The following is a 21621-nucleotide window of genomic DNA, read 5'->3' as shown; positions in this document are numbered from 1 at the left end:
TGTTTGAGTTATGGACGAAGTGTTCAAACCCCGTTCCAGGGGGCGCTGTCGAGCCCCCCTGCCACGCCCGGGTACCATCTTCAGCCCGGCCCTGATGGCCGCGGGTTCTGACCCGTGTGCAAAGTTTCAAGAGTTTTTGAGCACGTTAACCCTCTAGGGTCCAAGGTGTTTTTGGGGTCCTTGAGATGTTTTGACATACTCTGACATTTGTGCTTTTTTCAGTTGCTTATAAACATATTACTGGCAAAGGTGTAATTACACTCTATTTAGCACACACAGGGCTACCATAATGTGTTATCAACATGTATGTACATTTTTGTATTTTTGAGAGAATATTGTTTATGCGTGGTTATTGAAAAAACTAAAACTTAAAGTTTCTGAAATAAGGCCACAAAACACATACTAAATATCTGTCCACAAGACTTTTGACTAATGGATGTTGTCGCCTAGAGTTTTTTCTTCAAAATGTTTTGAAAATGATCCTGCCTTATCATTCACATAAAACAATAGATTGGTTTAAATTTAAAAATGACACTTTTTGTTTGGAAAGGCAATATGCGCAGGGGTGTGACCTGCTGTGATTCACACCTGAGAAGACAATGGGCCCGCATAATGAGCGCATAATGGGGCTGCATACTAATGACCCTTTCATTCAGGTGTGTCACTGAGCCACAAGAATGCAATGACAATATATATATATATATATATGCCTATATAATACAAAATTGGTTCACAGTTCCAATTATTTATTTATTTTTCAAATTGTGCTTGCAAATTGTATAATATCAAATGTAAAAATTTCTAGTAATTGTGCAGTTAATTATCATACTGTTTTTACAGAAAGTTTGGGAATGTATCCCAAATGTGTCACTAATAAAACACAATACAAATAATTTAAAGAGGAGGCTTATATTGAGCTTTTAAGATTTACCTAAGATTTATTTATATGTAGCCTACATATATTTTTGCTATTTTAATAAAAAGGTTACAATTACAATAACAATTAAAATTTTAACTATATTTCAAATGTAATCTTTCTTTGTATTATATACTAAAGTATACATTTTATCATACATATTTCACAGTTGCGGATTAATTAGTTTGAATATAGCTTACAATCGAACAAACACTATAATAACATCTTAGCAAACAAGCTTATTTGATGTGGCAGTATTTTACAGTAAAAACGACATCTTGTCTTTCATATGTAACATATCGTTTTTATGATTAGGACATATAAATGTTAATTTGCAGTTTAATACGTTGCTTATACAAAAATATTTTATTTCAACATATTTCAGTCGATTTTTACTCATCTCAGTATTGGAATATAGTTAGGTAAAAGCTGTTCATTCATTCACACACAAAAACGCGATTCAAACAGTCTTTTTGTTTACAGACACTACACTATATTCCATATCGCGATTAGCACAAAGCACTTGAAAATAAAGAATGTACCTATTTCCTCGGCTGCTCCTCCAAATGAAACTACCTGTAGCCTACTTCTGAGGTAATTTTTTCCAGGATTATTATTAAGATAGTATTATTCCTCACAGCATCGTAAATATGAGTCTCTTTCGGTGGTTATCCAGCTGATGTGGGCGTGGATCGCCTCAGAGCATTTGTGTTTGAATAGAGCGCGCGCTCCGTGGGCGTGGTCAAATTAACTTTAATGAGCTGAGACGAGAACGACTATCATCTCTCTCTTTTCGTACAGATTACATAAAATGAGAAAAAATTTTTTTTATAGAAATTACTTAATTTAAAAGAAGATAATTCAGGCTTCATGCCTGTGTGCCTGTATACCTGTTTGACTGAGTATTTGCAGAGTTACAGAGGATTTTTCGGACGCGTTTCAGAATGGACTTCACTGACAGAGAGAACGCAGAACGCGCATCATGTTTATTTTTCTTTATTAGGCGAAAAGCACAACACTTTGTTTTTATTATGAGGTTCCACAAAAAAAATACAAACTTAACAGGATCGAATGATGTACAACACTTATATGTAAGATCAAAATTAACAGAGTAATTTGAGTCTCTTTTGCACTGATAAGGGAAAAAGTGAGCTGGTATCGCCGGCGAGACCGCCGACCCCAGAGAGTTAAGGGCCCCAAAAGTGCCCAAAAGGTAGTAAAATAATAATAAGAATAATAAATAATCCTAAGGAAAACAATAGGGCCTTCGCCTTTTCAAGGCTTGGGCCCTAATAATCCTTAGAAGAACAATAGGGCTCTGCGCCCTTTTAGGGCTTGGGCCCTAATTAGCGGAAGTGGTTTACCGGAAATCTAACACATTATATTTAAAAAATGGTGGCGCCCGCTCTTGCGTGAAAAATAAGGTGGATACCGTGACAGACAAATACGTGCTTTTAAAGGTATAGGCCTATTGGTTTTTTGTTTTTAAATTTGGATAATCTCTTAATATAATATTCCATACATTGTCAGAGCTTGGTAGACGGGTAACTATTATATTTGTAGACGTTATTAGACAGATTAATTCATAGATTATAATTAATGTTATTTATTAATTTATTGTTTATAAATATGAATCATATGCATAATTAATTATGATCATATCTGTCATATACAATTTATGGCATTTAAAAAAGGTTTTAAAAGTGCTAAATTATTTAAATAAAATACTAATTAGTAATTAATTAATTACAAATAACAAATAATTACATAATAATGTAGTGATGATTTAAGTAGTAAATAAATTAAAAATGGAAAAAATTATCCCATCCCTGCAGAATTGTCAAAAACATGATTACTGGTTCAGAATGACTGCATAAGGCACACCAAAATATAATGAAGCGTTATGTGGGAATAAAAAAAAAATCTAATGTAAAATAATAATGTGTTCTGTTGCAAGTTCACATACTTGTTTTCATGTTTTCGCATGGTTTATTGTTGAGCTGACAAGTTGTCATGTTGAAATAATCAGTTCCAAGACCTTGATACATTTTTTATTTTATTTAATATTTTATTTGATTATTATCTTCTTCTTTTTTAATAGGATGTACCGAATATTCTTCAGTTTTATGCAAAACATAAATACGACAAATAGAATATTAGATCTCTGTCATATGGCCAAAAATAAATGCAAAAAAAATATATATATAGTTGTTTGACAGATGAAAACTGTTACAATGTATCTTACAAGGTAACACGATGTAACATTGCTCTCACTTGAAATGTCTCAAACGTTCCTTGTCCCCACATTAAGTCCTTGAATTTGAGGGTCATTGGACCCGGAATGTCCTTGAAAGGTCCTTGAATTGTCCTTGAATTTGAAGTTAACCAAGGTGTGGGAACCCTGAGTCATATAAAATCATATTTTTGAGTTTGTTTAGATGTATGCAAATGGAGCACTCTCTTAGTTTGCCTAGAAAAACATTTTTACAGTGTGTTCCTTGTGCATCTAAAAACAGTGTTTTCTGCCAGCTTCATCTGCCCCTTAACCACCTGGTATTAAGATGCGTTTTGGTCGATCGGATCACAAGGGGACGACACTAAATATAGGTGTAAACAGGGCTTGTCTACTTTTGAACACTTCCAGAGGTAGTCGAAAACGCTTGCTTTCATAGTGTAAACACTCATGTGGTCGAATGTGTTCGAACAGCCACAAAAGACCATCTACTCTCCGCTACTGACCTAATGCGTAAACATTATGGGATGCGCGCTAGCCAGACAGGACTTAAACTTTGTCTGGAGAGTCAAGTTTGGTTTGAAGATGAAAAATATTCCAAGCACAATGTTCTCTCACTATTCCTGATTTCTAACACGTGTTCACGGCATTCGGCGTGGTCTTGCGGCTGTCAGAGCAGAAACAAAAACTGCTGCTCTTTGTATTTTTCTGTCGTCTCCAGTCGCGCTTGTATGTAAATAAGCTTTTTTCGTCCATTAGATCAAAAGGTCTGAAAAAAGGAATAACAGGAATAAATTTGATTTTAAAATATATTTAAATAGAAAACAGTGCTTTTGAATTGTAATAATATTCACAATATTTTAATTTACTGTATTTTGAATTAAATAAATGCAGCATAAGGCTCTTCTTTCAAAAACATAAAAAAAATCTTAGCAACTCCAAACTTTTGACCAGTGGTGTACCTTATTGTGCAGTAGAACCTGAGATTGAGATGAGATTGTGTTTCCACACAGACAGTTTAATAACCTTTATGATTACTACATTAGTACATAAATGAAAGGCCGCAGATAAATTAGCAAAGGGCGGCCTAAAAGAGCTTATGGTGTGCTTTTATCCATCTTTAACACTGTTGGGACATTTTCCCTGGAGCAGCCTCCTAAGTGTCTTTATTTAGGGCTGTGTGCATGCAAGAGAAAGCAATGTAAGAAAGAATGAGTGAAATATAAATGAGAAGTAATATTCCTGAGGGATAATGCATTGGATAATTCACCATTTTCAGATAAGGCTGATGAGCAGTGCCCTCCCTTTAGAGACTCTCTGAGTCTCAGCTATGCTACCATATTAATTAGAATATGAATTATACTGCTTATCTGATGCCTCGCGATGATTTGTACTCAAGGTCTCTTTGCCAGTTGTGAGGCTAATGTCAAACAATATTAAACAACTATTTTCAGCCTGTGGTTTTCTCCTCATTTACTTGAGAGAGAAAGAATGCCCTCTTTCCAACAGCCTCTGCCGTGTTCAAGAGCAGATCTATATGATTGGCTCAGACAGACACTTTATTCGTTCATAGTAACTGTCAGGGCAGAATGAGAGGCATCCATCATGCGCAAGTCAACACTTTCTCTTGCTCATTTCATTCAGTAGAAGAGTTATATTATAGTGTGTGTCCTTTTAGTGTTTGACATCTTTGTGTGTTCTGAGCAATTGTAAAGAACAAGCTTAACTGAAGCCCCTATAAAAGTCATGATGTGTTAATGGTGTGGTCATATATCTTACGGCCTTGAATCACATCGTCCTCTCGTGTACGGAGCCATGCAAAGGCAAGCAAACTCCAACCCGGACTACGTCATTTGCACTATAGCTTTTTCTGATCTGGCTGTATTAATTATCTGACGTGATGCAGTTGTGGGTGAGAGAGAAAAAAAGTGCTCCTGTAGATGTTCTCTAGCCCTAATGGCCATCATGAGCAGGCTGCAGCGCGGTTGGACCTCTGATGGCCATTAATGAGACACCTGATTGAAACGCTGGAACAAAGGACAGTCTGATCTCTTCTATCAGTTTCTACCTCGCTGTACCTTTCTCTGTGTGTGCCTCTCTTTCAACCCTGGATGTCAGCACATGGTGCACACCTACAAGTAGAAGGCATAATAGTGAAGCCTCATTACAGGCTGCTCTGCTGGAGCTCCATCCAGGGCCTTTTGTTTTGTTGTGGCCCTCAGTGTATTTTAATCAACGAGTCTTTAAGATGGTGCGGTAGACTACTCCACCCACAGTCCAGACATCTTTTTTTGCCCCATCGTGTTGTTGTGCTGTGGTTTGGTTTTGTAGTGTTTTGATTAGTTTTTTCGTAATGCAGACTATAAAAATACCTGTAATTAAAATATGTGATACAGCAGTAATTTGTTTTGATAAAATAGTCATTGCATGCCTAGTCAGTAGTGTTTTGTTTTATAGTGTTACACTTTATAAAATGTAACAGATTGACAGTTTATTAAAGGATTAGTTCACTTCAGAATTACAATTTCCTGATAATTTACTCACCCCGACGCATCCAAGATATTCATGTCTTTCTTTCTTCAGTCAAAAGAAATTTAGGGTTTTTGAGGAAAACATTGCAGGATTTTTCTCCATAGTGGACAAACATAGGCACTAGGGCTGGGTATCGATTCAGATGTTCAAATTCGATTCGATTTCGATTCACAAGCTCACAGTTCGATTCGATTCGATTTCGATTCTCGATTCGATTTCGATTCTCGATTCGACTATAATGAATATAGATGTAATATAAATCTCAGTCTAAATATCAGTTATCATTTTTTAGACAATTTTCTATTACATTGATCTCACCTAAATGTTTGTTTTTACAATGGGGTAATTTTTTTGTTAAGAGTTTATGCAACACATGGAAGCTTGATTTCAATCTTAGAATTAAATTGAAAAAAGTAGCACAAATAAATACAATAGAATAGGCCTAAAGACACAAATAAAGAGACATAAAAAGAAAAGTTTTTGGGTAGGTCAGAAATACTACAGAAACTGAATAAAGTAATCCAATGTAAAATAACACTGGATAGTCTTTTAGTCCTGACTGAATTAAATACATAGGCTATTAATTCTGATTCCTTACAATTAATGCTATATTATGTTGTTTTAACAACAAAATTAATGACAGACGCATATGGCTGCGTTCACTTTAAGAACTAGTGCACGGATCCATTACCGTTTCATTATACTGTCTGTCAGACGCGTTTTATGCTTATTTAAGACATAACCGACTGTCTTTACGAGGTTACTCACCAAGACCAGAGTTTTGACATCATTTTGCGTGTTTTTAACTGTTAAAGCGATATAATCCACGAAAAAGAACTTTTGTTACTGGCGAGCTGTTTGTGAGGCGGATTTAGGCTTTACTGTATGTGCACCGCGCACGCAATGAAAAACATGCGCGAGTGCGCGAGCACAGGATAGTTTAAAATTGCTTGAATGTTTAAACTGGTAAAACTTAAAGACGTGAAAATGATAAACGTTAGTTACGATGCAATGCTGGCCCGATTGTGCAAGTGAACCATGTCCCGACTCCTAAACACGAGTGTGTATATAAATAGTCTCTGGTGTGTATCGACGCCTGCAGCGCTTGACGCTTGCCTTGTGCAGAGTGAGAAGACGCAGCACCGCGAGCTCTGAATATGGAAAAAATCGATTCGTGGCCGTTGAGAATCGATTTTGAATCGACCACATTTTAAAAAACGATTAATCGAAAAATCGATTTTTTTGCCCAGCCCTAATAGGCACTTTTCTGTAGGCAAACGTCGGTGATTTGAATTTGATGCGAGTGGCAACTGGCAACCAGTGCAATTTTGTGAGGAGAGGATTGACATACTCTCTTCGGCTCGTTAAAGACCAATCTGGCTGCAGCATTTTGGATCAGTTGTATAGGTTTGACAGTGCAAGCTGGAAGACCACCCAGGAGAGCATTACAATAGTCCAGTCTGGATAGAACAAGCGCTTGGACAAGGAGTTGTGTAGCATGCTCTGATAAGAAGGGCCTGATCCTCCTAATGTTGTACAAGGCAAATCTTCATGACCGGGCAGTTCTAGCGATGTGGTCTGTGAAGTTCAATTGATCATCAATTACAACTCCAAGGTTCCTGGCTGACCTTGATGGAGTTATGGATGACAAGCCTAGCTGAATGGTGAAGTTGTGATGAAGTGTTGGGTTGGCCGGGACCACAATCCCTATCAAATCTATTCTTTATGTTAAAGGCTTTTATAAGTGTCATTTCAGAGCATAAAGTAAACTGATTATTTTGATTTTACCCAAACAGCTGCTAGATTTACTTTGACTCTTTGGAAACTCTCTAATTGGCCTTTCTCTGCCTCGTGTCTCAGAGAGGAACCTTGCTTGCCCTCAGCAGTCGTGGCCTATAGATCAGTCTGTTTATCATGACCCTCTCAGGGATTAGTAGCTAACAGTAATAAATGAAGGTGTAAGCGATACCCACTCCTGGTGTTTAAGAAATTTTCCTCTGAATAGATCCAACGGCTGTGAATAACAGAACGCAGGGATTGCCGTGACTGCCTCTGCCCTTGGAGTCTTAACAATAACACCTCAAGGGTTTGTTTGGACAGTGCGAGCTAAGCGTCTGGTCAGGGTGGAGAAGTCACTTATGAGATATTTGCACTGAGACAGGACAAATGGGCACTGCACAGCTTTAATCAGATACGGCTGTGGCTGTGCATATTATACTTGCGGACAGAGAAGGGTTTTCTACCATTCTTCTGACACGTAAACCACCCTCTGTAGTCCGTGAATCCCCCTGTTAATCTCCCGAATGTAAAGCAACCTCTAACCTTTCTCTTTTCTGTTTATCAAAGCAATGAGAAAAGAGCAGAATGTCAAGACCCACAATACAAAACACACACCATGTTTTTGTTTTACTGAAGGCTTGCTCACCCAACCTGAATGTTAATTCTATCATACGCTTATGGGCTTTCATTGGCCATTCGTTCTGTCATTTTCACTTTTAGTTTAACAAGCCATAAAAACACTCTGAGACAGAATGCAAGAGATAAAATGAGGGAGTCAGTAGAGGTCCAGACCTTTTTCCTTTCAAGCGTGAAAACAATGACAGGAATGGTGACGCGAAATAGAGATAACGTTTGTGGAAGTAAAAGAAGTGAGAGGAAGACCAGGTAAATGAATCCACCGTTGACTGTCAGTAGATTGATGCTTCTCTGCCCTTAAGGTGAGTATTCTAGGATATGGGAAAGTGATTTGGCAGGAGCCAAAACAAAATGGATGTCCTAGAGGTAAACAAACTCTAAGAAAGACAGAGAGAACGACAGCATCAAAACAACGCTGTCCTGATCTCATCCGGGCAGAGATAATTGAAAATAAATGATGTGTTGTCGCAGAGGTGCTGCAGACTAAATACTAATTTGTGCCGCAGAGGCGGGCAGGATGCTAAACCAGCATGTCAGTAGTGTGAACAGGCTGTAACCTCTCGCCTTCTCGTAGTTGCCGGTCTAATCTTTTTTTTATCCATTAATTCAGCTAGGCCAATTTAGATGTTTGCGGATTTCACAGGTTAAGCTAGCTCTGAGTCCACATGTATGAGCTCTGCCAATAATTGCTTATTTATCCCTTTTTGCTCCCTCTTTTCCGAAAGTCACAAGTCAAACGGAGGTTATTTGAGTCTGTGTAGGGTCAGGAGACTATGTTTAAATTGGCTGTCAGTAGGCCTGGGCGATAAAACGATAACGATAATTATCGCGATATAATTTTTCTCGATAAAACGATATCAAGAGGTCGATAAATGTTCGATAATGTGTATCCGCGAAATGCGGAACGCAACGAAACTCATTTGAACCGCGCGGACCGTTTATCCGCTCGGCTCAAAGTCCAAATGGCAGTGCGAGCTCACTAGAGCAGACGCGTTTACTCTGATTGTCTTGCTCACGAGATCCAGTGAGAAGCGCTTAAGTTCAGCGAAGAACACAAATGTCCAGTTTAAATCAGTTTAAAGGCAGATGAAACACCGCTGACAAACAGGAGAAACTCTGCGCAGCGAATTCAGAATCTGAATTGATACTGAATCCATTTAGCCTACCATGGATTTACTGTAACGTTAGCCTAGTAATATTAACTGCACCATGAAATGTGGGATATACATATTGAATTGTATAATATTATTAATGTAGACAATGTATTAAATGACTAATGGAATATAATTACAGTATTTAATAATGTATTTAACTGTTAGGCTACTGATTTTCATGCAAATACCATAGAAACCATAAAGTAACATTTTGCCATGATAGTGAGGTGCTATAGGCTGTACCTGGCTTTATCTGTGGTTATCATGATCTAAATGCATGATACTGGATGACCAATGGTTAATTTTAATAAAACTCAAACAGTCAGAATATTACATTTTACCAAATAAAAATGTGGTCCTTAAAATAAAATAAAAACAGATGTTACTGTTTTTGTTAATGAACATAAATTTAACATAGCAGCATTAGCTTGAGTTAGGATGTAGATTTACTGTCAACTCACTGTCAAATATGCATTTCGAGACAAAACATGTAATTTGAATATTGCAGTCTGCACTGCAAACTGTGCTGAAGAAATATTTTGTTAAGGAAAAATGACAAATGTTTAAATGTTCTACCTCAGATTTTTAAAACCACAACGCTCTGGTACAACTTTCACTTAGGAGCAAAAATCTGCCTTTAAACTTGAAAGAAATAAAGATTTGACATTTATCGCGATAATTATCGATATCGACTGATATAAAAAAAAATATCGTGATAAATTTTTTGGGCCATATCGCCCAGCCCTAGCTGTCAGTGTAGAAGTTTTGCTGAGAATGAAGTCATCTTTCCGAAATGAATAATCAATGGGGTCTACAATTCATGGACAAAGCTATCTGATAGCATTCCCATTTATCTCAATGGCATTTGCTTGACTGGCACGTCACCCATCAGGATTCTTCTGCCATATTTTCTCATTAAACTTATGAATAATCACTCTGAAGCTGAGAGGTTCATTTATCGCTTTTAAGAGCCCTCAGAAAATGGTCAAAACATACCACTATAGTGAAATATTTGTGATTTTAACTAAATCAATTGTTTTTGAAGGAGAGAAATTGTATAGTTATGTCATCTTCCAGCAGGGGCTAATTAGCCTATACTTACCAACTAAAACGTGACTGCTTTATATTAATGACATATCTGCAATCAAATGTAAAAATCAATTTCACAAATATAGCTAACACCGCAGAAATGCCTTCAATCCCCTTCATGCAGCCAGCATACCCAGACTGTGATGGACACATTCGCTTTTTCTTTGGTATTCATGATGTGCTCTTGATACTACATGCTCCCTCGCCACCATATAGCTAATGTGTAATGAGGAGCCGGATGGGCAAAGACAGAGGATTGGCATGATGAAAGGTAATCCTCCATCAGCAGGGCAATTAGCAGCTGACATTAGACTGAGCTGAGAGCAGTGACTGGGTCTGAGACCTGCCCAACACTTCTGTTTATCAAACAGAGAGACAGAGATGTGCTTAGTGTAAGTCATCACCCTGTCTGCAAATTGATTGGGGTGATTTTTTTTTTCTTTCTTAGGTATTTGACATTGATAAATTGAGACATGGGGGCGAGAGATAGCCAAGGACCCAGTGTGTTTACAGTTTGGTGAAGCATGTGGATTTTGTTTAGGAATGTGTCTCTTGGGGCTTTGTTTGGACATCTTTGAAGTCAATGATGAAGGGTTTCCTTTTTGCTAATGTCCCTACACCAGAACTTTTCTTAACTAGCTAGTGATGTTAGTTTTGCAGTCACGAGTTAGGCAACGTTGTAGATTGGATTTTAATTGTTAGGGACATTTTATTTAGTATTCAGGAGGACAGGTATAAGTTATACAGGTTTGGATGGACATAAGGGTGAGTAAATAATGACAGAATTTTTTATTTTGGTGTGAATATCCCTTTAAATGATTTTGCTAGTGTGTTTATCTGTGAATGAGAATTTTGTTGAAATTCCCATTGTAACAAACTATGTTCTTCTAATAAGCTGCTTTGATTTATTTGATAATCTGTCTCTTGATATCAGGAAACACTGGCAAAATAGAGTCTTCGGTTCGGAACTCAAACAACATTTCACTCATTTCCTCATTTACACATTTCCTCAAATTACACAGTACACAATTACACAGTACTCACTCATCTATGTAAAATAACTAAACAAACATCTCCTCCACTGTTGATCAACTGTTCATGTCCAAATAATACATAATACGATTAAAAAAGATTTTTTAAAAGAATTTGAGGTGCACACAGGTTTACGTCACACATCAGGCTTAAACGCTTTTAACTGTTAATTTATTTTGGGAAGGGAAATACAATATGCTAATTTTGCACTTAGGTAGATTACATTTGATAATTACATGAAGTCACAATTTAATCCTTTTTCAAATGTTGGTAGGAATTGTTCAGTAGTCTTTTGGTTTGGTAGTAACATGCCTCTACTATTCAAACCCAAATTTAGACATGGAATAAAGCTAATTGTGTTATGAATTTGAATTTATGCCCTGATAAATTTTGCTTTTTAAAAATAAGCATAGAAGGTGTTAAAGGTCCCGTATCCCCTGAGGAGAAATAGCGCTCTGTTAAATGGGCTGAGTGTAAGTTTTTGTAAGTCTTATTTCCGAGATTGCATCAGCTTATTGTTCAAGGCAGTTCAACTTTCGGGAGCTTATTGAGTGGTAGATGCTTGACTTCTCCACTGCTGAACAGTGAGTTTGATCATATTAACTGATCTTGCAATGGAGAAACTGGGTGCTGCTTTAGGATTCACACTGTTTTTAACTGTTTTTAACCTGTAAATAATAAATCATAAATTACACACCACGTATGGAAATGCACATGTTTTGCTGGGTCATGAAGATAGGTACTCTGCAGTTCACAGTGATACATCTCAGATTGTATACGTATACTTGTTCTAAGAAAAACATAAGGTAGTGAAGAATTAGAACAGGCCTTGTAATGAAATGATGAATTACTGTTGTTTGATAATGTACATTCATTTGTGGTATGTCTTTGCAGCCTCTAATTTGTGTGTATAAATAAAATAGAAAATAAAAGCCATATAAAACCGTATTTGTCCCGTTTACGTAATAAAAAGTGTCCCTGGATACACAACACTGACTTGATGGTGCCGATGACAAACTATAATAAGCACCAGCTGTATCTCATCACAATCTGCCAGTGATATTCTGTTTTAATGCCCGGCTACTCTTGTTCAAACCATATATCTCTGGCTCAGATGCTGCTGGTATGAGGGGTGGGTGGTGTTGATTGGACGGTAGGTGGTTCTTTTGTCACAGTGAGCACAATCATCCATGTGTTTGTATCTCCACCAGGTGGTCCAAAAACATCATATGTCCGCTATTATTCAGCCCACATTTTAGCACCAGGTTCTGGATCCCGATTTGTTTTCTTTAAAACCTCTAAATTAAATGTCTCTCAGATTCTTGCTGTGGTCTTTCCAGTAGTTCATCTCGCTAGACGTACTCCCCCTTTACCGGATCCTTTCTGCCAATAATGCTAAACCTAAATGCCAATACACAGCCATATTGACAGGTGTGAATTGTTTCATGGCTGAAGACCATTTGTGCCCAGCGCTGGCGTTTGTGAGTGGCATGTGCCAGACGACGCGTCGTACTACTTGGCATGCAGGTGGCAGATGGGCTGTAATTAATGAGAACCTGTTAAACAGTGATATGTGAACCCACACGGTAATTAGAAAACAGCAGCATGGAGCCAGGCGAGGTAATTAGTCCATCAGGGCCTGGGCTCTCAGGAGTCAACACTCCTAAAGGAGATTTTAGCCAGACAGAGACAACTAACATGCAACATGCTTATTTAGAGTATTGAATGATCCAACAAGTTTACCAATCTTTAATGGTAACACTTTCCAATAGACCTATAGGCGTCATTGTTGAATTTTACGCTGGTGTAAACGAGTCTGTGAGGGATGGACTTACAGTCTTTTCAATGGCATGTAATGTTCAAAAGTCACAACTTTCAAAACTGTTTTTGACTAATAAAAGTCTTTTGGAAGATGTTTCGTCAACTGAACAATTGGTATGTTGTTACATCCCTCACAGCCTTGTTTTTTATTCCTGTCAAACAATTTAATATAGCACTACCCTGACTATGGTCTATGTTCAATTTGTTAACATTAGTTAATGCATTAGCCTCAATAGTTTTTATAGCATTTATCTGGGTTAATGTTACTTTTTATAAAACGGTTAGTTCCAATCCTTGATTCTGATTGGTCAATAGCTGTGTTTTATTCACGATAAAACACGGCTATAAGTTAACCGCTTCACTCAAAGGTTCAATGTATCACTACACAACACCCCTAGCAACCACTCTTAGCAACTTAAACACATGTTTGATCTCATTGATATTGTTCATTAAACCTAGAGTAGAGTATTGTGAGAGATCGAGTAAGCGAGTGTACCTGCATTTACAGTAGACATAGCATTTTCCTTCAGGTCAGTCCTATATTCATAATAAAAAAATCCGTTTGAATGTCCGCTGCGATATCTTGTCCTTTTAACAGTTAAGGGGGTTTCCCGTGCCGATAGTCATCTGTCAATTGTGTCTTTCTTCCTCCGTGATCACAAGTTTGATTCCTTTCAATGTAAAAGTCTTCTCTTCTGACTGACTCACTCATTAAGACTATCCATTGGCAAAAATAATGTATGTAACTTCTGTTGCTGTTTACGGTCAGGGACTGTTTTTTCCAGTGGAAGGAAGGTGATCATTTTACTTCATGAAAGTTGCATAGAAACATATTTTTCGGCTTTAATATTTGTATTGTGTGGTAACCGTTTTATAAAAGCAATAAGGTACTCGAGGCTACTGCTGTATCGTAAATAAGTCACGGCTGAAGCCGGGCACAACGCGAAGCTTATTCACGATACAGCACAGACTCTCGTACCTTATTGCTTACATAACATTCATTTATATTAATGTATTTTTAAAAATATTTTTTGCATAAAAATGTATGTATTATTTATATATAAAATATGAAATATAGTTAGTCGTACATTTTTATGGTTATATGCACTACTGTTCAAATGTTTTTTTTTTTTTTTTAAAGTCTCTTATGATTATCAAGGCTGCATTTATTTGATAAAAAAATACAATGAAAACAATAGTATTGTGAAATATTATTGCAATTTAAAATAACTGTTTTCTATTTATATCTTAAAATATAATTTATTCCTGTGATGACAAAGCTGAATTTTCAGCAACCATTATTTCTGTATTCAGTGTCACATAATCCTTCAGAAATCATTCTAATATGATATTTATAATTATTATCACAGTAAAAAAACAGTTGTCCTGCATAATTTCTTTGTGGAAACTGTTTTTCCTGGATTATTTGATGAATAGAAATTTCAAAAGAACAGCATTTATTGATTTTTTTCAAATGTTTTTTCAAATGTCTTTGCTGTCAATTTTGATCATTTTAGTGTATCGTTGCTGAAATAAAGTAATTTATTTGAAGAAAAAAAAATCTTTCTGACCCCAAACATTTGAACGGTAGTATGTGTTGAAGTTAACATTGACATAGATTAAAAAATACTGTAAAAATGGTTGTTCATTACTGAAAGAAAAATGACTGCAGATATCATATTTATACAGTTAGTTTGCAAGCTGCTGCTAAAGCAAAAGCCCAGGCAACCTGCAGAATGCCTGTGAACCAGTTGGAGAAGACAGCATGTTGCAATTAAAGTTAAAGATTGAATTTGAGTTGCAGTAGTAGATTCAAAGCATAGCAACTGAATTTGTCTTTTGATATTGCTCACTGCAAACTACAAAGCATTTGCTGAAAGAACCATTTTCCCTTAGTCTGTACTACCAGCAGAGTAAATTAGAGATAGACAGGAATCGTGTATTTCATTGGCTACGCTCAGCTTGCATTGAAAGGACGTCTGAAGAGTGGCCCATTAAGCTTTCCCTTATCACTCGCGTTCTGAATAACATCTTTTCAATTTTTGCTTTACAAAATCAGCCTCATTATTGCCTGCATTTTAACCTGGTCCTCAGCCATCATTTGTGCTGTAATGTGTTTTCTCTCTCTAAAGTGATGGAGATGTCCCCTTCCTCCCTGAAGCTCTGCTTTGGTTTCATATTTGTCATCTTGCACAAGAAAAACATTCTAACATGATTGTTGTTGTCAGTGATTAATTATGAAAATCCAGTTTCCCACAGCAAGCAACAACAATGTGATGTGTGTAAATCACATATTTTAAATGGTTATTGGATGCATAGATTCCCACCCTGCCTATGCCCGTAACCTTTCAGTGTCCTTTGGTCTACAAGACAGAACACAACCTAGTTCAGTCATTCAGCTGCAATGGATCACCATGTCATCTCTACAATGTCTGCACTTTATTAAGTGTGGAGGAAATCAAGCGTGAGGTTTCCTGTGCGCCTGAGCCAAGGACCCTCACAGCCCCCGGACACTTGTGAACCTCCTCGTACATCAGCCTCTTAAATTTCCAGTTTGCTGGTAGCCTGACATTCATATCTCCCAGCATCCCTCACACCCCCCTCACGCATATTGTAAGCGTTAATCTGCATCTATGTGACTCTAACTTTCACTTTCAACTCCTCTCACTCTGTCTCTTTCTCTCTCCACTGACATGTCTGGTATTGCAAGGTTAATGCCCCGTCAGGTAGAGGGCCTCATTAGTAAATTATCGTGTTGTGGAGGTAAGGCCGGTGCTGATATACGTCTCAGTGTCCTAGGCAGTCATCTGCCCGGGCTGGACCTGATGTTCCCCCACGCACAAACTGTGATTTAAAGCAGCCAGCATGTCCAACGTATTTCATCCTTCAGGACTGAAATCCCAGAAGTGTCAGCTCAGAAATAAAGAGAATTGTTTTAAATGGAGAGTTGGGGGAGAGGAACCAGGAGATGCGGTTCTGCCAGCGGTGCAAAAAGAGAAAAAATGACCACGCTTTGAGATCTATCAAGCGGCACGGGTCCGCATTGATGGGATGTGGGACGGGGGAATTACGCAAAGATTGGTTTCTCTAGCTGACCATATGTCACTGGCCGTGTATCAGCATGGCCTACTGAGGAATTGTGGGAGAGGTAGTATATCAACACCCAGAGAAAAATAGCCTAATGCTCTGAAGTGCACTTGTGTTATTCATTTATTCATGTGAGCTGTTAGGGGCCGTCTCTCACAGTAATGAGCCAGGGCTCAGATGGTGAGATCAGCGTTAATTGTTTTGGTTGAAGTCATTGATTATTGAGTGCTTTAATTATTAGTCACATCTGTTCCTTTGGCTTTCCCCATGGATGAATAGTTCTGATCAATCACGTTCGATCTTTCACGCTCTTACGTCAAGTCCCATAAACCACAATTGGTTTATTTTTGGTCTGATAAACTAAACACACTCTGGTAATGATTAGACTTTGTAAATTGTCTTGCAAATAAACTAGATAGCAAGATTAGAAATCAGATAGTCTAAACACGGAAAAATGGAGAAGAAAGTGTAAGCGAGAGAGACAGAGGGAGAGATCCTGCACCAATTTCCAGGGCTCCCATGACCACGGAACATGTTGTTGTGAAAAGTAGGAAAAACATCTTTAAAAGTCATAAATTCTTTAGTGAATATATCTTCTTTTATTTTTAGTTATGCTCAACTCTATCAAATCAACATTCATTATTATTATTTTACTTTCATAATATACATGTTTGGAGTAATTTTTTTTAATTAATGATTTTATTTAGCAAGGATGCATTAAATTGATCAAAAGTGACAATAACAAAGACATTTATAATGTTACAAAAGATTTATATTGCAACTAAATGCTGTTCTTTTAAACGTTCTATTCATCAAATAATCCTGAAAACAATTATGGTCACTTTAGATTAGGGTTCAGTTCTCACGATTAGCTATTAACTATTAACTAGTCAAGTCATCTTCATTTATATAGCGCTTTTAACAATGGATTGTTTCAAAGCAGCTTTACAGAGATAAACATATAATTTATCTCAAACTATGACTTTTGCTTCAATATACTCCTAATTACTGCTTATTAATAGTTAGTAAGGTAGTTGTTAAGTTTAGGTATTATTGGGTAGTAGAAAATGGCCATGCAGAATAAGGCATTGATATGTGCTTTATAAATACTAATAAACAGCCAATAATAGTAAAATGCATGCTAATAAGCAACTAGTTAATATTGAGAATTGGACCCTAAACTAAAGTGTTACTAAAATTATTATGGTTTCCACAAAAATAGAATAAGCAGCACAACTGTTTTTAACACTGATAATAATAAATGTTTCTTGAGCAGTAAATCAGCATATTAGAATGATTTATGAAGAATCATGTGACACTGAAGACTGGAGTAATGATGCTGAAAATTCAGCTTTGACATCACAGCAATAAATTAAATTTTCAAATATATTAAAATGGAAGCATTTATTAAAAACTGTAATGATATTTCACAATATTACTGTTTATATTGTATTTTTGATTAAAAAAATGCAGCCTTGGTGAGCATAAGATAAAAAAAAAACATTGACATATCTTATCAGCCCCAAACTTTTGAACGATAGTGCACATATTTCACAAATAACTGGAAAGGTCATGGACCGTTGGCCAATATGTGGGAACCCTGTTTGTGGAATCCTTCTGCAAAGGCTGTTTAATGAGGTGAAAAATGGCATCCTACTGTTTTTTTGTTTATTAAGAGTCTTAAAATACCACGATAACCTCCGAAACTGACAGTCTGTTCCCTTTCTTTCTCTGCAGATAACTTTCTTCATGTTGTTGTCTGCTGTGTGTGTGATGCTGAACCTCGCAGGAGCCATCCTTTCCTGTCAGAATGCCCAGTTGGTCAACTCTCTGGAGGACTGTCAGCTGGTGAGAGAGCCATGTCGTCAAACACATGCCTGAAATCACTTCTTTGTTGTAAAGGAAACCTTAAATAGATTTGTATGTCCAAACTGAAAATAGCTTAGTCCTAAACCTGTGTATTTTATCATCCTCTCAAAAGTAGCCTGTCACTAAAGAATCAATCCATTGAGCAATTACAGCTCCCAAGAGCATCATTCATTAACACGATGCCCTTGTCAAGATTTCAGTGAAATTAGCTCAACATTTAGTCGCTAAGGCAGAGAAAATGAGAGTGTCTGCCGGGACCCTTTTTTACATCCTGTAATAGTCTGTTGGAGCAGACTCACCACCTTTGTCCTCATTAAAACGGGTGCCTGATCAGCAGCCGAAGCTCACAGGGTTTTTCTAGCAAAAAAAAAAAAAAAAACATAATCATCAATTTTCTGGGGAGAGTAAAGAGTGCAGCAGATGAATGAATAGGAGTGGCTGAGTCTTCATAGTGGAAGTCAGTTCACGTAAATTAGCCATGTTAGTGCCGAATGTCCTGTCATGAGATCACTTTGCTTTTGCTAAAGAGGAAACAAATTCTTGAGACGTTGTTTGAATATGAGAATACATAATGAATGTTTATTTTACAGTTCAACTGTAAATTGTCAGTATGAAAGCTGTAAATTGAAGAGCTAAATCTATAGATCTAAAATATAGAATCTAAAAAACAAATTCTCTTTTATTTTATTATTGCAAATCATAAAACCTCTAAATTGTTGTTTTTGATACTGGAGAATATCCTCAAAGAATGCCACAGTATGTTTGTGTGCCGTCCATTGTGTTCTTTGAATGAAGGCTTATAAAGGAGATTAATAGAGCAGTCAGTCTTTGCTGTGCTTTCTATTGAGGTTGATTTATCAGCTCTACAGTCGGTCCAGTGCTGGCCCAGCATGGCATAACAGCTCAGCACGGCGTCCCCCATTTCTGTTATCCAGAACTGGACACCCCTCTCCAGCTCTAAGACCATGTATCCGCCTGGTGTGGAAGCAATGAATAACTAAATGATCAGTTGAGAAGTAGGATTCAGAATGGGTGGCAAATTAATTTATTAGGAATTTCTTTAAATAAAACATAGCACTAAATTGCTGTGCTATAAAAACAACTGCTAGAGTTTAGTGGAAGATCTTACAGTTATTAATTGTTCAACCATATCTCTGTGTACATTAATCACCAGGTAAGTCTTATTTGTTTGTTTCAAACTCAATTAAATGCATGACTGGCTTTCAGGTTATGGATAGAGGCTTTGAATTCATTTCAGCTTTTTTCTACTATCAGTGTTTCTACTGTTGTGTTTGTGGGTTTCGTTTTCAACACAAGCTTCTTATTCACAAAATTTTATTTTGAATATGATTGCAGTATATGTTTATAAAGTATTCATTAAAACATGAAAATTGACTTGAACGACTTTTATGGCAAAGCTATTTCATAATTTCGAATTGAGTAATTCAACCATGAGTTAAATAGTGAATTAGTTCAGCGGTAATAAGAAGCTGAAGTCTTATAGTGGGAAGTCAGTAAGAACACACATGGATGATAAAATGAAACTTTCTTTATATAATGATCAGATGTTTTTTTTAGATGAATGCACGGTGAAAGTGTTGATGGCTCTTTGAAATGGTACCTGAAAATGCTTTAATGATTCATCTTACAAAGGGTTGAGCTCGCACATCATGTGCCATGAGTTCAATAGATTAAACGTGTCATACAGATGAAATATTCAGGTGCTTTCAATCATTATGTATACTGTGAAGTTTGATATGAAATCCTGCATTCATATAATCAAATATAAATGATCATACTTTTTCTCCCAGCAATCAAAATAAGCGTAAATTGTGACGTTCTGTGGTTTGTGAAATTAGTGGGAACCTATTAAGGTTTATTTTAGTTTTTATTTTATTATATTAACCTTATTTTTCAGCAAGCAGAAGCAAAAAAAAACAGGCATTTAAAGTTTCACTCAATCTACAGCGGAGAGTTTTGTCTCACAAGATACTTATCTTAGAAATATATAGGAACTAATTACATGGTGATCTTTCCATTGTCCTTTCGTAAACAGGACCTTCATAATCCTCCAGTAATTCTCGATAATTGAACAGAAACAAAACACTGCTTTAATCACCTATCGTCATGGAAACATGACATTGAGAACCCAGTGGCGGTTCACACCTTGTGCTGTTGTGCTAAAACAGGTCCGGTGATTTTCCTTCCCTTTGTCTACTGCTTCAGACCAGGCCAAAGACAGACTTCTGTCTCCAACAGTCTCTACTCCACCTGATTTAGGGATTAGCATGTCGGATTAAGCATCTCTCTTCTCTGCCTACTGAACACTCGCCTCCTCAGAGACTTGATCCTGCCATGACTGAAATATTAATGACGTTTTTTCCTCGATTCAATTAACCCCTGCTTGCAAAGTTCACACATCGCTTTTGTGCAATATGGGTCAAATGGCGACTTGGTTTCAGTCAACACAAAGCATTTATAATGCTGGACCACAATGTATGGGATTTATTAAGATCTTTCTTAACAAACATGAATGATTAGGCTAAAGCTGTTAGGTTCAAGAATATAGGAAGCCTATAAATGTTGCAATGTGGAAGACATAATTATCTTACATATTAATCTTAATTTCAATTTTCAATACAGTAAGCTTCCACAAATATGCAGCAACTTTGTGTATGAGACAGTAGAAACCATTTTGCTATTATTATATATTTACATTGAAAAAGTGATTGAATTTAGGTAGTTTGTTCTTTTATAAATATGACGCTGTCTAATATAGCTGCCAGCTACAGTATTAATATGTCATCATCCATGGTAACTTCTAACTAACAAGTTTATTTTCAAAGGCATCTAAACAGCAGAATATTTCGGATGTGCCTCAAAAGAGAAATGTTGTTGAACATTTCTCTCCTGCTTCTTTCCGGCAGACTGAGAACTCTATTTAATGTGTGCTGAACAAGTGTCATCACTGTAATGTGCTTATGAAGAAATTTAGTGCGCCACAGTTGTCCCTGGCCTGCCCTATTTACGTGTTTGTGTTTTCACCTTGAGCAGTCACACAATTCTATGGTCTATTTTATGCAGAAACAATCATTTGACTTGCATGAAACTGAAACCAGTTTGTTTCTGTCCTTCTGCAGATCAAATTTGACAGTGATGGTGTGTGTGTCTGCTGTGAGCTCGAGCACCTGAAATCCACCTGTAATAATCTGGGAGATACGCTTAAACTCAACCCACTGAGGGACTGCAACACCATACGCCTCCGACTGAAGGTATCAGTGTGTGTGTGTGTGTGTGTTTTCTGTAATGGGTAGGTTTTGGGGGTAGGGTTAATGTAAGGGGATAGAATAAACAGTTTGTACTGTATAAAAAACATAAAAAAAAGTAAAAGTAAAAAACAGTAACAGTAAAAAAGTCTACAGAGAGTACCTCAAAGATAGCAAACCAGGTGTGTGTGTGTACATGTAGGTGTT

The 21621-nt window shown here is 36.9% G+C and overlaps 1 protein-coding gene across 1 annotated transcript in view; it reads left to right on the top strand.

The window, feature by feature from the left end:
• Nucleotides 1-21621, top strand: part of fam189a1 (family with sequence similarity 189 member A1) — a 106588-nt gene that overhangs the window by 68153 nt on the left and 16814 nt on the right. The window contains exons 2-3 of the mRNA XM_056247995.1: nucleotides 18017-18127; nucleotides 21289-21420. Coding sequence (XP_056103970.1) covers nucleotides 18029-18127; nucleotides 21289-21420 — 231 coding nt within the window. The 5' untranslated portion in view covers nucleotides 18017-18028. The remainder of the gene's footprint in view (nucleotides 1-18016; nucleotides 18128-21288; nucleotides 21421-21621) is intronic.

The sequence above is a fragment of the Rhinichthys klamathensis genome, unplaced genomic scaffold (genome assembly GCF_029890125.1).
Source record: "Rhinichthys klamathensis goyatoka isolate OS25496 unplaced genomic scaffold, OSU_Roscu_1.1 h1tg000051l_1, whole genome shotgun sequence".
Lineage (NCBI taxonomy): Eukaryota > Metazoa > Chordata > Actinopteri > Cypriniformes > Leuciscidae > Rhinichthys > Rhinichthys klamathensis.
Note: the sequence above shows the minus strand (reverse complement) of the source record. Positions and strands in the feature narration are given on the sequence as shown.